The 13,854-nt window shown below is 40.2% G+C and overlaps 1 protein-coding gene and 1 non-coding gene across 6 annotated transcripts in view; one reads left to right on the top strand and one right to left on the bottom strand.

Annotated features, from left to right (window-relative positions):
* The window catches only part of KANK1 (KN motif and ankyrin repeat domains 1), a 210,807-nt gene that overhangs the window by 137,912 nt on the left and 59,041 nt on the right, over nucleotides 1-13,854 (top strand). For 4 of the 5 annotated variants that reach the window (XM_061132739.1, XM_061132738.1, XM_061132740.1 and 1 more), the window contains one exon: nucleotides 12,889-13,008. In XM_061132739.1, the coding sequence (XP_060988722.1) occupies nucleotides 12,972-13,008 (37 nt within the window). In that variant the 5' untranslated portion in view covers nucleotides 12,889-12,971. Of the gene's footprint in view, nucleotides 1-10,528; nucleotides 10,558-12,888; nucleotides 13,009-13,854 lie in introns of all 5 variants that reach the window. The other variant, XM_061132741.1, reaches the window with a different exon arrangement.
* On the bottom strand, nucleotides 1,936-2,007 carry TRNAH-GUG (transfer RNA histidin (anticodon GUG)). The gene has a single exon. It is a non-coding gene; the product is annotated as a tRNA-His (tRNA).

Genomic DNA, 13,854 nt, shown 5'->3' with positions numbered 1-13,854 from the left:
GATGCCTCATAAAGCCTCAGAACCTCTCTCTTGAACAATGTAGGTTTGCTAGAAACCACAAAACTTTGCATTTGGCTTAGGGGTTTCAAAAGCCGTCTGAAACTTGTTGCTTTATTGTCAATGTTATCTTGTGTTCTCTACATTTTCAAGTAAGTTCTCTTGCTTTTGAACACAGTGAGACTGTGAACTGGTTTTCATACCTTTGCATTAAACTTGTTTCTTTTTTAAAAATTTATTTATTTATTTTAATTGGAGACTAATTACTTTACAATATTGTGGTGGTTTTTACCACACATTGACATGAATCAGCCATGGGTGTACATCCCGAACCCCCCTCCCAGCTCCCTCCCCATCCCATCCCTCTGGGTTGTCCCAGTATACTGACTTTGAGTACCCTGTTTCACTTACCGAACTTGGACTGGTGATCTATTTCACATATGGTAATAACATGTTTCAGTGCTATTCTCTCAAATCTTCCCACCCTCGCCTTCTCCCACAGCGTCCAAAAGTCTGTTCTTTATATCTGTGTCTCTTTTGCTATCTTGCATATAGGGTCATCATTACGATCTTTCTAAATTCCATATATATGCATTGAACATGTTTCTTGAGAGAACAACAGTCTGGAAAGAGAAAGAAAGGACAGGAACTAGTGGATCTGGCCATCTCACCGCATTAGCCACTTGTTTTGTTTCCTGTTACTGCTGGATTTGTCTTTCCAATAAAAGTGAAATTTTATGTTATTTTTAAAATCTCCTACCATACTAGTGTAACTGGTTTCATTCTAGCAGTGCACTCTGCTCTGTTCCTGTCCAGGTGAACAATTTATGATGACAACCAAAGACTGTCTTCAGTGTGTTCTTTCATGCTGTTCTTTGGAAGAGGACAGTCCCTTCCATGAGAAAGACACAGACACGGCCCCAGATGAGGCTAGAACTTCTCACCAAAACCTACGTGTCTGAAAAAGAGCAGGCAGTTTCCACTTATAATACTTTAGAGTTTTGAAAATAGCCTGGTGCCATGATTTTCACATTAGCTGGAGGAGTTGTGAACATGCTGACCACTGGACCCACCTGAAGACTTTCTGATTCGGTGGGGCCCAAGGATATGCGTTTCTTGTTCCCAGGTGATGCTGGCATGGGTGGTCCAGGGCCACACTTTGATGAACAGTGACCTAGGGAGTAGAAGTCTGTAAGGCAGTGTGTTTTCCAACCTTTTCTGATAACAAGAACCACTTGGATGTATGTGAAGGATATACATTTCAACTCCATTCCAGACTCACTGAAGCAGAATCTCTGGGGAGTGTTGGGATGCTGCATTTTCAGACTTGGGGAACTACTATTGCTATCAGGTAAACACCCTGCAGATCACCAGGGGACAGTAGAATTTACCTACCATTCAGCCACGGTTCCCCCATCCATTGCATGTTTGACTCTGTGATGCCCTCAGCCCCTAGACATGTATCTATCTGTCTTCATTCTCATTTTAAATTGATTTTTATGCCATCTTTATAAAACATATTTTTATTTCAGGTGTTCAATAAATGGTGTAAAAGAGACACTAGAACACCTGCCTTCTGAGAACTCTGAGGTTTTATTGAGTTCTCTTTCTGTAAAGACAGTTACAGTCTTGGTGCATGCGCGCGTGTGTGTGACTGTGAGCAAAGCAGGGGGCTGGAAGGAGGGTAGGAAGAAAGAAATGTGCATTTCTGTGAAGTTCCCTGGTAATTTAGCTGGTCCGGGGTCACACTTTGAGAACCACTTAAGTAGACCAGTGACTCAAACATAGCACATTGGCATCATCTAGTGAAAGTGAAGTCGCTCAGTTGTGTCCGACTCTTTGCGACCCCATGGACTATAGCCCGGCAGGCTCCTCTGTCCATAGGATTCTCCAGGCAAGAATACTGGAGTGGGTTGCCATTTCCTTCTCCAGGGGATCTTCCCAACCCAGGGATCGAACCTGGGTCTCCTGCATCACAGGCAGACGCTTTATCCTCTGAGCCACCAGGGAAGGAAGGTCTCCTTAAAAAATACTTCTGTCTGGGCCCCAACCCCACAGAGTACTTCATGGATAATTATTACCATAATTAACACCATATCACCATATAATTACCAGTCATGTACTTGGACCTGTATAGTAACTCCAGTGCTGTGGGCCCCTTGGGATACAAGGTAACCTATTCAGAAGCATAAGGCCTGATGGGTAAAATAGGGCTAAGCCAGTGCCTCTCCCACATCAGTGTGTGTACGAATCACCTGGGTTGCTTCTTAGGATGCAGATTCTGATTCAGTATATCTTCAGTGGGGTCCAAGATTCTACTTTTTTTAAGAAGTCACACAGATGCTGCTGCTCTTGACATGGGTACCACACTTTGAGTAGCAAGAGGCTTAGAAAATATTGACCAACACATGTAAATGTCCATCAACACAAGCGTTATTTTTTTTTAATAGTGTAGAACAAATAGAAACACAGTTGCCAGACATTTTAAATTAAAAATAAAGCTATTGTGCCATTAATGAACTTTTCTTTTCCCTTGATGGCTAGAAATTTTTGTTTTTGTTTTTCTCTAATACTATCTGTAGTTTCAAATGTTTGTGAATTAACTTTGCTTTAGTATGATAGACATATACTATCAGGTCTTTTGTCCCCCCAAGTCTGGATCTCATTGTTCCCTGTCTTTCTGAATTTGGGATCTCGCTCTCTACCTCATTGTCTCAGACTCTGCCCAATTGGTATTATTACGCAGAAACCTAAATGTTCAGTAATGCCCCAAGGCCCTCATTTCAGAAGCTGATGGTATTTGGCTGCAAAGTGCTGCTAGATTGCACACTTCGTGAGCCAGACTTCTTGGTACATGGCTTCAGTTTGTTTTTGGCCTGAGCCCAACCTTTCTGCCCTGGGTGAGGGGTGAAGCCTTTTCTCTGGCGGGTTCCATGCTCTGTTACTTTTCCTAGCATGATGGAGTTGAGACATTGCTGTCTGAGTCTTTTAGAAGGGGGAATGGAGATGCTCAAGTAGGAAGAGTCAGGACCTTAAATGAGGAGAAAGGGTTTTAAGTCTTTGTCGTGGAGTTGGCTTCCCTTGGCCTGTTGCATTTCCCAGCTGAATGTGGCAGAAGTGTTAGGTGATTGATGGCTTCTGAATTGGCACTGAAAGGAGCATCTCTGACTTCTCCCCATTTGAAATTGGTGGGAATAACCCCAGGAGTCCACAGTTCCCATGCTGACAAGAGGACAAAGATCTTCCTCCTGGGTGTGACCTGAGACCAGTCAGGCTGTCACCACACTGCTGTTACCCGGAGCATCCCTCAGTAGAATGGAACACCAGCAGGAAACAGGGATTCTCAGCCATTTCCCAGTTTTAAATGAAATCTCCACGGCGATGCCAACACCCCCACCATGGGTAAACTAGAATTTGCCCTCAAGCATGGGTAGATGAACATAAGCTAGATTTTTGCACAGTCATGAAAGCAGTCTGCTTATCCCAGCTGGAAAGCCTGAAACAATAAAATAGCAGAGAATGTTCTGAGTCTATATTAAAAATATAAAAGCATAAATGAGATTTATTTCAGCTGAAGGAAAGCAGTATTCCAGCCTTACTGGAATAGCTTGAATGGCCTGTTTAGAGCAACTTGAACTTGACTGTGAATGAGGTACAGTAGATACTAGTGCTGTCTTTTTACATCTCTGGGTTCGGTTTCTGGTTCCAGCTTTTCCCATAACCGTTTGCAGTTGAAGTGCATATGCTGTATTGATAACACAGTTTAACTTTTGAGGAACTTTTGTCAGGCAGCAAATTATAAAGTACCTTCTGATCTAGGCACTTGACCTCTTTTAAGTTTCCCTTAAATAAACTTGTTTCTTCTGGCGATAATACAAGAATATCTGAGAAGTTTCTGTGTAGCATGGCTGAACCTTTCTGCTCTAAAGATTAGAAAATAAAAATTTTTTTGAAAATTAAAATCAAAGGACTGGTCTGAATAAACCATTCCTGGAAGGTCCAGATCCAGTGTCCTTTCCCCATGATATTATAACTGAAGAGGCCCTGACCTACCTCTCATTAAATATAGTAAAATGCCTAAGCAAACTACTTAAAAATAAGATCGTTTATATAATGTTACTAATTGGCTTTAAAGTCCTCCTTGACTTAAGGTCCACCCTGGAGCTGATGATTCAGGAGGTCTGGAGTGGCCTGAGACTTTGCATTTCTAAGTAGGTCCCAGAAGGTCATGCTTTGCTGCTGGTCTGGGAACCACACTTGGAAACCTACTCTTTGGAAGATAAGAATCTAAGAATGTGTTGTGATCCCCTTTTATTTAGTCCAGGTACCCTTGGACTTGTTATTAACAATATTGATCAATTTAAAAGTAATTACAGAGACTATCACATAAGAATCCAGAAGGAAGTAAAGGGAAAATGTCTGCTACAGCAGTAAATAAAGAGCTGCACATTTTAAATAATTTAAATAGGAAATGAAGGAAAAGCCTTTCAAACTGTTCCAAACTAATTCTATCAGTAACTGGTTTGATTTTTTAATATTTGACTAAGCAAAAGCACTGATACTTTAACTCATAATCTACCACCAGGAGAGATGCTTGCTAAGTAAGAGCAAGACTTCACTAATATAGACTATTTATAACATCAAGGTTTAGGATTCTGCTATGGTCTGTTTTCCCTAAACCCCTTAGAGGTGAACCAGTGCAGTCAATAAATACCATTTCACATGCCTGTCCTGAGTCATAACATTACTTCCCTCTAAAGTAAAAAATGTGAAGGTGGTAAACTTTTAAAAAACTTTAATAATTCTAATTTTAATTTGTCTACTCTTCTCCAGACTGTCTTTTACTCTTTTTTTTTTTTTACAGAGAAGTACCTGGTTTCAGCCTAGATTATGAGCTGATAAATGTCCATCACAGAAAATTTCCTGGAAAGAAAATTTGCCACCATTACTTCTAAGTGTTGAGGAAGCTGTGTGGTTCCCAGCAACCCAGCTGGAGCAGAGCCATGCAGGGCTGTGAGGCATCTGCAGGCTCCAAGATGGTTTTAATCTCTTCATTGGTGGCATTTCCTTATGCATACTCTTGGAAAGATGCTGATGTACTTCCGTGACGTAGAGTGGATGTGGATGGGAGAGAGCCTGTGAGAGAGCTGGATGTATCCATGCCCACTTTTGTACCTAAAGAGGCAAATCTTAGCATGTTCAGTTCAGTTCAGTTCAGTTGCTCAGTGTCCGAACTTTGCAACCCCATGGACTGCAGCATGCCAGGCCTCCCTGTCCATCACCAACTTCTGGAGTCCACCCAAACCCATGTCCATCGAGTTGATGATGCCATTCAACCATCTCATCCTCTGTCGTCCCCTTCCTCTCCTGCCCTCAATCTTTCCCAGCATCAGGGTCTTTTAAAATGAGTCAGCTCTTCGCATCAGGTGGCCAAAGTATTAGTTTCAGCTTCAACGTCAGTCCTTCCAGTGAACACCCAGGACTCATCTCCTGTAGGATAGACTGGTTGGATCTCCTTGCAGTCCAAGGGACTCTCAAGAGTCATCTCCAACACCACAGTTCAAAAGCATCAGTTCTTAGTTGCTCAGCCCTCTTTATAGTTCAACTCTCACATCCATACCTGACTACTGGAAAAACCATAGCCTTGACTAGACAGACCTTTGTTGACAAAGTAATGTCTCTGCTTTTTAATATGCTATCTAGGTTGGTCATAACTTTCCTTCCAAGGAGCAAGCATCTTCTAATTTCATGGCTACAATCACCATCTGCAGTGATTTTGGAGCCCCAAAAAATAAAGTCAGCCACTGTTTCCACTGTTCCCTCCGTCTATTTGCCATGAAGTGATGGGACCAGATGCTATGACCTTAGTTTTCTGAATGTTAAACCAACTTTTTCACTCTCCTCTTTCACTTTCATAAAGAGGCTCTTTAGTAGTTCTTCACTTTCTGCCATAAGGGTGGTGTCATCTGCATATCTGAGGTTACTGATATTTCTCCCAGCAATCTTGATTCCAGCTTGTGCTTCATCCAGCCCAGCGTTTCTCATGATGTACTCTGCATACAAGTAAAGTAAGCAGGGTGACAGTATACAGCCTTGACGTACTCCTTTTCCTATTTGGAACCAGTCTGTTGTTCCATGTCCAGTTCTAACTGTTGCTTCCTGACCTGCATACAGGTTTCTCAAGAGGCAGGTCAGGTGGTCTGGTATTCCCATCTCTTTCAGAATTTTCCAGTTTCTTGTGATCCACACAGTCAAAGGCTTTGGCATAGTCAATAAAGCAGAAATAGATGTTTTTCTGGAACTCTCTTGCTTTTTTGATGATCCAGCAGATGTTGGCAATTTGATCTCTGGTTCCTTTGCCTTTTCTAAAACCAGCTTGAACATCTGGAAGTTCATGGTTCACGTTATTGCTGAAGCCTTCCTTGAAGAATTTTGAGCATTAATTTACTAGACTGTGAGATGAGTGCAATTGTGTGGTAGTTTGAGCATTCTTTGGCATTGCCTTTCTTTGGGATTGGAATGAAAACTGACCTTTTCCAGATCCTGTGGCCACTGCTGAGTTTTCCAAATTTGCTGACATATTGAGTGCAGCACTTTCACAGCATCATCTTTAAGGATTTGAAATAGCTCAACTGAAATTCCATTACCTCCACTAGCTTTGTTTGTAGTGTTGCTTCATAAGGCCCACTTGACTTCACATTCCAGGATGTCTGGCGCTAGGTGAGTGATCACACCATCGGGATTATCTGGGTCGTGAATATCTTTTTTGTACAGTTCTTCTGTGTATTCTTGCCACCTCTTCTTAATATCTTCTGCTTCTGTTCGGTCCATACCATTTCTGTCCTTTATTGAGCCCGTTTTTGCATGAAATAGTCCTTTGGTATCTCTCACTTTCTTGAAGATATCTCTAGTCTTTCCCCTTCTATTGTTTTCCTCTATTTCTTTGCATTGATCGCTGAGGAAGGCTTTCTTATCTCTCCTTGCTATTTTTTGGAAGTCTGCATTCAAATGGATATATCTTTCTTTTTCTCCTTTGCTTTTCACTTCTCTTCTTTTCACAGCTATTTGTAAGGCCTCCTCAAACAGCCATTTTGCTTTTTTGCATTCCTTTTTCTTGGGGATGGTCTTGATCCCTGCCTTCTGTAGAATGTCATGAACCTCCGTCCATAGCTCATCAGGTACTCTATCAGATTTAGTCCCTTAAATCTATTTCTCACTTCTACTGTATAATCAGAAGGGGTTTGATTTAGGTCATACCTGAATGGTCTATTGGTTTTCCCTACTTTCTTCAATTTAAGTCTGAATTTGGCAATAAGGAGTTCATGATCTGAGCCACAGTCAGCTCCTGGTCTTGTTTTTGCTGACTGTATAGAACTTCTCCATCTTTGGATACAAAAAATATAATCAATCTGATTTCGCTGTGGACCATTTGGTGATGTCCATGTGTAGAATCTTCTCTTGTGTTGTTTGAAGAGGGTGTTTGCTATGACCAGTGTGTTCTCTTGGCAAAAGTCTACTAGCCTTTGCCCTGCTTCATTTTGTACCCCAAGGCCAAATTTGCCTGTTACTCCAGGTGTTTCTTGACTTCCTACTTTTGCATTCCAGTCCCCTATAATGAAAAGGACATTTTTGGGGGGTGTTAGTTCTAAAAGGTCTTGTAGGTCTTCACAGAATCATTCAACTTCAGCTTCTTCAGTGTTACTAGACTTGGATTACCGTGATACTGAATGGTTTGCCTTGGAAACAAACAGATCATTCTGTCGTTTTTGAGATTGTAGCCAAGTACTGCATTTCAGACTCTTTTGTTGACTGTGATGGCTACTCCATTTCTTCTAAGGGATTTCTGCCCACAGTAATAGATATAATGGTCATCTGAGGTAAGTTCCCCCATTCCAGTCCATCTGAGTTCGCTGATTCCTGGAATGTCGACGTTAACTCTTGCCATCCCCTGTTTGACCACTTTCAATTTGCCTTGATTCATGGACCTAACATTCCAGGTTCCTCTGCAATATTGCTCTTTACAGCATCAAACCCTGCTTCTGTCAGCAGTCACATCCACAACTGGGTGGTGTTTTTGCTTTGGCTCCATCTCTTCATTCTTTTTTTTTTTTTTCTTCTTCCTTTCTGAAGTTATTTCTCCACTGGTCTCCAGTAGCATATTGGGCACTGACCTGGGGAGTTCATCTTTCAGTGTACTGTCTTTTTGCCTTTTCATACTGTTCATGGGGTTCTCAAGGCAAGAATACTGAAGTGGTTTGCCATTACCTTTTCCAGTGGACCACATTCTGTCAGACCTTTCCACCATGACCCGTCTGTCTTGGGTGGCCCCACAGGGCATGGCTTAGTTTCACTGAGTTAGAAAAATCTGTGGTCCATGTGATCAGATTGGCTAGTTGTCTGTGATTGTGGTTTCAGTCTGTCTGCCCTCTGATGCCCTCTCTCAGCACCTATCATCTTACTTGGGTTTCTCTCACCTTGGACGTGGGGCATCTCTTCACGGCTGCTCCAGCAAAGCGCAGCTGCTGCTCCTTACCTTGGACGTGTGGTATCTCCTCATGGCCGCCACCCCTGACCTTGGACGTGGGGTAGCTCCTGTCGACCACTGCTGCTGACCTTGGACATGGGGTAGCTCCTGCGCCGTGCAGCCGCCGACATAAGATAGTTTATCTTATGTCTCTGAAATGGAAACAAAATAGTGACTGGTTCAGATTCTAGGATGGTGTAGGTCTTTAAAAACACATTGAGGTAATCAAAATATGCATATAGTCAATATATTGAAAAGAGTCTCAGGTGGTAACAGTGACAACATTAGGATTGTCAGATAGTAAATGGTCATTTTTTGGCATGTTTTGTCTTTTCCAGATTTTAAGTCAAATTCTTTACATTGCTTCTGTAACTTTATAAATTATTAAAAAAAAATACGTTATAAAAGACATTCTAGAACTTGCACATCAAAATGGTTGTTTCCCCTTTCATCATTGTCATTCTGAGCAGCAAGTTTCTTATTCCAGTTATACTACTCTTATCCTGTCCATTTTTTAAACTCCTACAGTTCCATTGACAATCTCCCACATGTTCTCAGTGGTGGAAAATTTCTTAAGCACTGAATTTTTTGAAAGAGTCAAATGGCATTCATGGCAAAGTCTAATGAATCAAGATTAATAATCAAGATTGATATCTTGTAGAGTCTGGAAGAGATTATGACCATTAAGTGCTAAAATATACCCTCTGTGTCATGGTATATTGAGTATACCATGGTATATTGAGGAGGTACCTCCTCAAGCTCTTAAACATTTAATCTGAAAGAATAAAGTTTGAAGTGTAATTGCCTTAAAACCAATATTACATAAAATTCTGAAACATAACTTTCTACCTAAAAGGAATTAAAACAAAGTATCCTTGCAGTAAGCATATACATCCCTTAGGTAACTCCTTGAAAGGGACTTCACTCTACGCATATGAGTTCTTCTTACGGCAGTCATGCTGTCACTCTTAAGTCACTAATCACAAAACATGGCATATGAGCTGTAGGTGCATTGCTTAGCTCTAAAACGCAGCTCTTTCATTTACCAGCTATGTGCCCTCAGCAAATTCTAAACCTCAGATTCCCATCTGTAAAATGTAGAGAGAGGATTTTGGTACTTCATAGGATTGTTGTAAGGTTTTATTAATGTAATAACTGTTAAGTTCTTTTAAAGTGCCTTAAAGATAACATTATTTCACCAATTTCAAGATGCACATTTTAACACTTCTCAAATGAGGATATATCTTACAATTTATGTAATTTTTAGGAGCATTTTATTAGCATTTAATTAGCAACATCTTTTTTTAACCAGTGGCACTTAACGGTACACTGTAGAGTAGATGATGTTTTAGATTTCAGTAACTAATGGAAGCGCTTGATCAGCACTGGTGGTCATCAGCATTGTCATCAGTGTTGTCACCATCACCATCATAATCTTGGTTGCAACCAGGGCATTGGCATTTGACTGGTTGGCAATACTGGCTCAGAGTGCACATCAAATTTCAATTTTGCTTATTTGTTTTCATTGACGTTCTTATGAAACATCAAGTGAGCTCTTTTTCATATCTGTTTCACATTAAACTAATGTATCTACGAGGTTAATTCATGCATCTACGTTGTTTTCAGCACCATACTTGGGGAGCTGTTCTTCAACACAAATCAGTCTCTATAAATAAACAGGCAAGAATGCAAATTATTTTCTCTGTGGATGTGTTTTTCTAAATCCATTCAAAGAAGTGCTTTTTCTTAGCCAGCAAAACCAAACCGCTGTTGTACTAGTTAAGATTTACTGGTTTGCAGTCTTCTCTGAGAGAGAAAAGCAGCAGTTTATTGATCTGTAACAGAGAGTGGATCACAGCCAAACCTTTCATGGTTTATACAATGCACTGACATAAGAATCTGCATATCATTAAGAAGACCAAGTCCTCACAATTTGAAGCCACCTGTCAGACATGAACAATAACTGGGAAAGATCGATAACATAATATAAAACTTGTTTCTGCACAGACGCTGCCAGGATCCACACCCAGTGACAGGTATGTCTTGTTATTTTACCAGTGGTATGCGTGTGGTTCCTAATTTGAGGTTTCCTCCTCATTTTGATTTTATTGTTCAGTTTGGGGGAGGGTGGGAGAGACCAAATTGGATCTGAGACAAAGATCTTCTGCCAGGTGAAAGATGTTCAAGAACAGGAGAGGACCTTGGACCAAAGTTTATGAAGCTTGCTCGGAAGATTCTGGGCACATATCCATCCAAATACCTTGACACATACTTCATTCACCCATAACACAAGCAGCATGTTTCTTCTTGCCTTCAGTTTTCCCTCAAGAGTTTAAGTGATGGTATTTACAAGCCATTATGAAGGAAGAATACACACACACACGGGGCTTGACTGAGACCAGTAAACAGTTTTTGCTGTTGTTGGCTTTTAAAAGTATAATTGCTTGAATAATTCCAGAAGCTGGGCTTCTTCCGTTTGCCCCCTTGTCACCCCACTCCTCCTTCAGTTCGCCCAGTCCCCACCTTATTTTATTAACAAAGCTACATTTGTCAGACATAATGCTCACTCTTATCCCTGCCTTTGGATTTGCCTACTCTCGCAAGTTCAGTGCCATGGACCTGAACCAGGGCCTATTTCCAACAGAATGTCAGGTGATGACCATATAGTCAGAGAAATTAGAGCTGTCCTGTCCTCTTGGTGAGCTGCCAGTTAGAAACTGGGGACCAGCAGGGAGCTGGGAGGCCTGCCAGTGGAAGAGTGAGAATTGAGTCTCTGCAGGCAAGCTGAGCAGTATTCAACCGTAGCTGGAAAAGCCACACCAGGGAGCACGCCTGTCAGAAGCAGCCTGTAGAAGGTCCCTCAGAGTGCACTGAGCTGCTTTCACAGTAGTCAGCATTGACCATAGTGCAGACCCATTCAGACAGTGAAGAAAAGATTCCCAGCTAAGCAGTAAGGAATTCTCACCCCCTGTGATCAAAGGGGTTAGCCGACTCCCCTTTCCTTCCTTTTTGTTTACTTACATTTCTGACCTCTTACCATCTCCATGACCGTGGCTTGATAGTTTCCTTTTGCATAGCATTTTAAAATGCTTTTTTCTTTCTCCAGTTGATTTTAAAGCACACAAAACCAAGTTGACAGGAAGTATCTAATGTCTCTTTTATAAATAATTACTATTACAAAAGTAATGAAGGAGCTAAAATCATGGATAATTGCATCACTGAAGGGCAACCACAATGAATGTTTTGGTGTATTTGTTTCTAATTGTTTTAAATGTATAAATATGTATTTTTAACAAAATGGGTTATGACAGAATAGTTTTTTTAATCAACATACTTTGAGTATTTTACTGTATTATTAAAAGCTCTTAAATGACATCAATAGCTGCATTAGGATACAGGATACGTGGATATGTTATTATTTTAGAATTTTCCTGTTTGGGAGAGCTTATATAGGTTTTTCAATTTTCACTTTATCTCTCAGCTTGGAATTTGTTAAGCTCAATTTCTTCAGATTTTGTTGGTCTAGAGTGAGAATTTGGGCACAATGGAAGAAATGGAATATTCCTGTCTGTACCTTCGTTGCTTCCCTTGCCTATATTTTTCAAAAGGAATTTTGTGGAAGCAAAGGTTGGAGCAGTGGGCTTTTTTCCTTTTTGTTTTAAATTTTGTGATTGTAATGTCTTGTAGTAATCTCAGTTAACTTTAAAGTAGAAAATCAATATAAAATAAGAAATATGTTGCCTAACATAAACCCTGATGTTTCAAAACTTCATGTCAGGCTAAGTCATTTGAAGTTTAATCCAACAGAACAGAGCAGAATTTTTTTTTTTTTTTTAAGATGAGGACTGCCTGGATGAGATTTATGTTTTAAAAGACTGGATCAGTGAAAAACTTGAGATCTCACAAGAGAATTCACATGAAATTAATCTTTTTTAAAAAATGTGAACATTTGGTGCAACAACTGCTTTGAAATTGCAATTGAGAAAATGAAGCTGTTGAATCAAAATTTGGAAAGGAAGATAAGTTTAAAAACCAGAAATAGTTTGTGAAATGATACATATTTATATTTGAAGGACACCTTCCTCAAAAAATCACATTTCTGGAGAACCTATTTTATCTCCAGTAGAAGTATTGTGTTTAGAGACCTGCTTGCAGCCCCTGCTCACGGGAGCATCTTTAAGTGCATCACTCTAAACATCCAGTGGCCAGATACAGGGCAGTCATCACCTTGCTCCACAGGTGTCTCTCCCCACTTTTCTGATTTGCTGTGTCCATTAGCAGTCATCTTTGTAAACAGAAGGCTAAGATTTGGTGTTATACATATTTTTAAATGACTCATTTTGATGGGGCTCTCTTTATTGTTTCAGGTTGAATGCATTTGGGAACTTGATGCATAAAATTTGCATGACTCCTCACTCCTTTCTGGATCTGTCATTCGATTCAAGCCAGCATGGCTCACACCACAAAGGTTAATGGCTGTGCCTCAGGTAACTCCATGTTCTGGAGTGTGTGTGTATATGTGTGTGTGTGTGTGTGTGCATGAGTGTGTGTCTTTGCTCAGACTAATACTGCTTCTTTTTAAATAATGGATAAATAATAATAAGTTGCCTAGATAACTAGAATTTCAAAGCAGTTTCTGTCCATTGAAGTTTTTGTTGTTGTTTAATCTCTTGCAGAATCTGCTTTTATCTTTAGAGTTTTATGTACAAAAATCAGTTAGGTAAATTATTATCTAAGGCAGCTCTATTGGAGTGTTGAAAGATAAATGTAAAGTCCTGAATGCTAGTGCAACAATAATGTATACTTCTCTTGCACTTCTTTATGAGGGATCAAACAATGAGAGAGGAGATGAGTCTGAATGCTTAAAACCAACCCTTAGTATCCATTCCCAAGCAGCTTTTGTTTGATTTTGCCCAACCGTGGGGGAGTGGGATAAGAGAAGGGTATATTCATTCTTTAACTTATCCAAAAAGAAATATACAGTAAGCTATAGATATTATGAATCATAAAGATTTGTATTCTGATTCTTACTTGATTATATTAGAAGCCTATATATTTTGCATATCTATGATTTGTATTGTTTATATAAGATTTTGGAGAAATTTGTAGGACAAACACTGAGAAAAGTATATGAGACTATATATGGCAGGAGATGACAACCTCTCCAAAGTGGTACTCCAAGTGTTCATTCTTCTTTTAAGTTGTCTGCCAGATAGCAGAACGTGTGAGAGCAGTAATTGTATATATGGGAATTCTTGTGGAGCACTTGAATCCAAGGTCCTCACACTGCTGTCTCTGTGCACTGGTAATGAAGAGAATGTAGGGTTGGAGTC

The sequence above is a fragment of the Dama dama genome, chromosome 29, assembly GCF_033118175.1.
Source record: "Dama dama isolate Ldn47 chromosome 29, ASM3311817v1, whole genome shotgun sequence".
NCBI classification, from domain to species: Eukaryota; Metazoa; Chordata; class Mammalia; order Artiodactyla; family Cervidae; genus Dama; species Dama dama.
The sequence above is the reverse complement of the archived record's forward strand: the minus strand, read 5'-3'. Positions and strand labels throughout refer to the sequence as shown.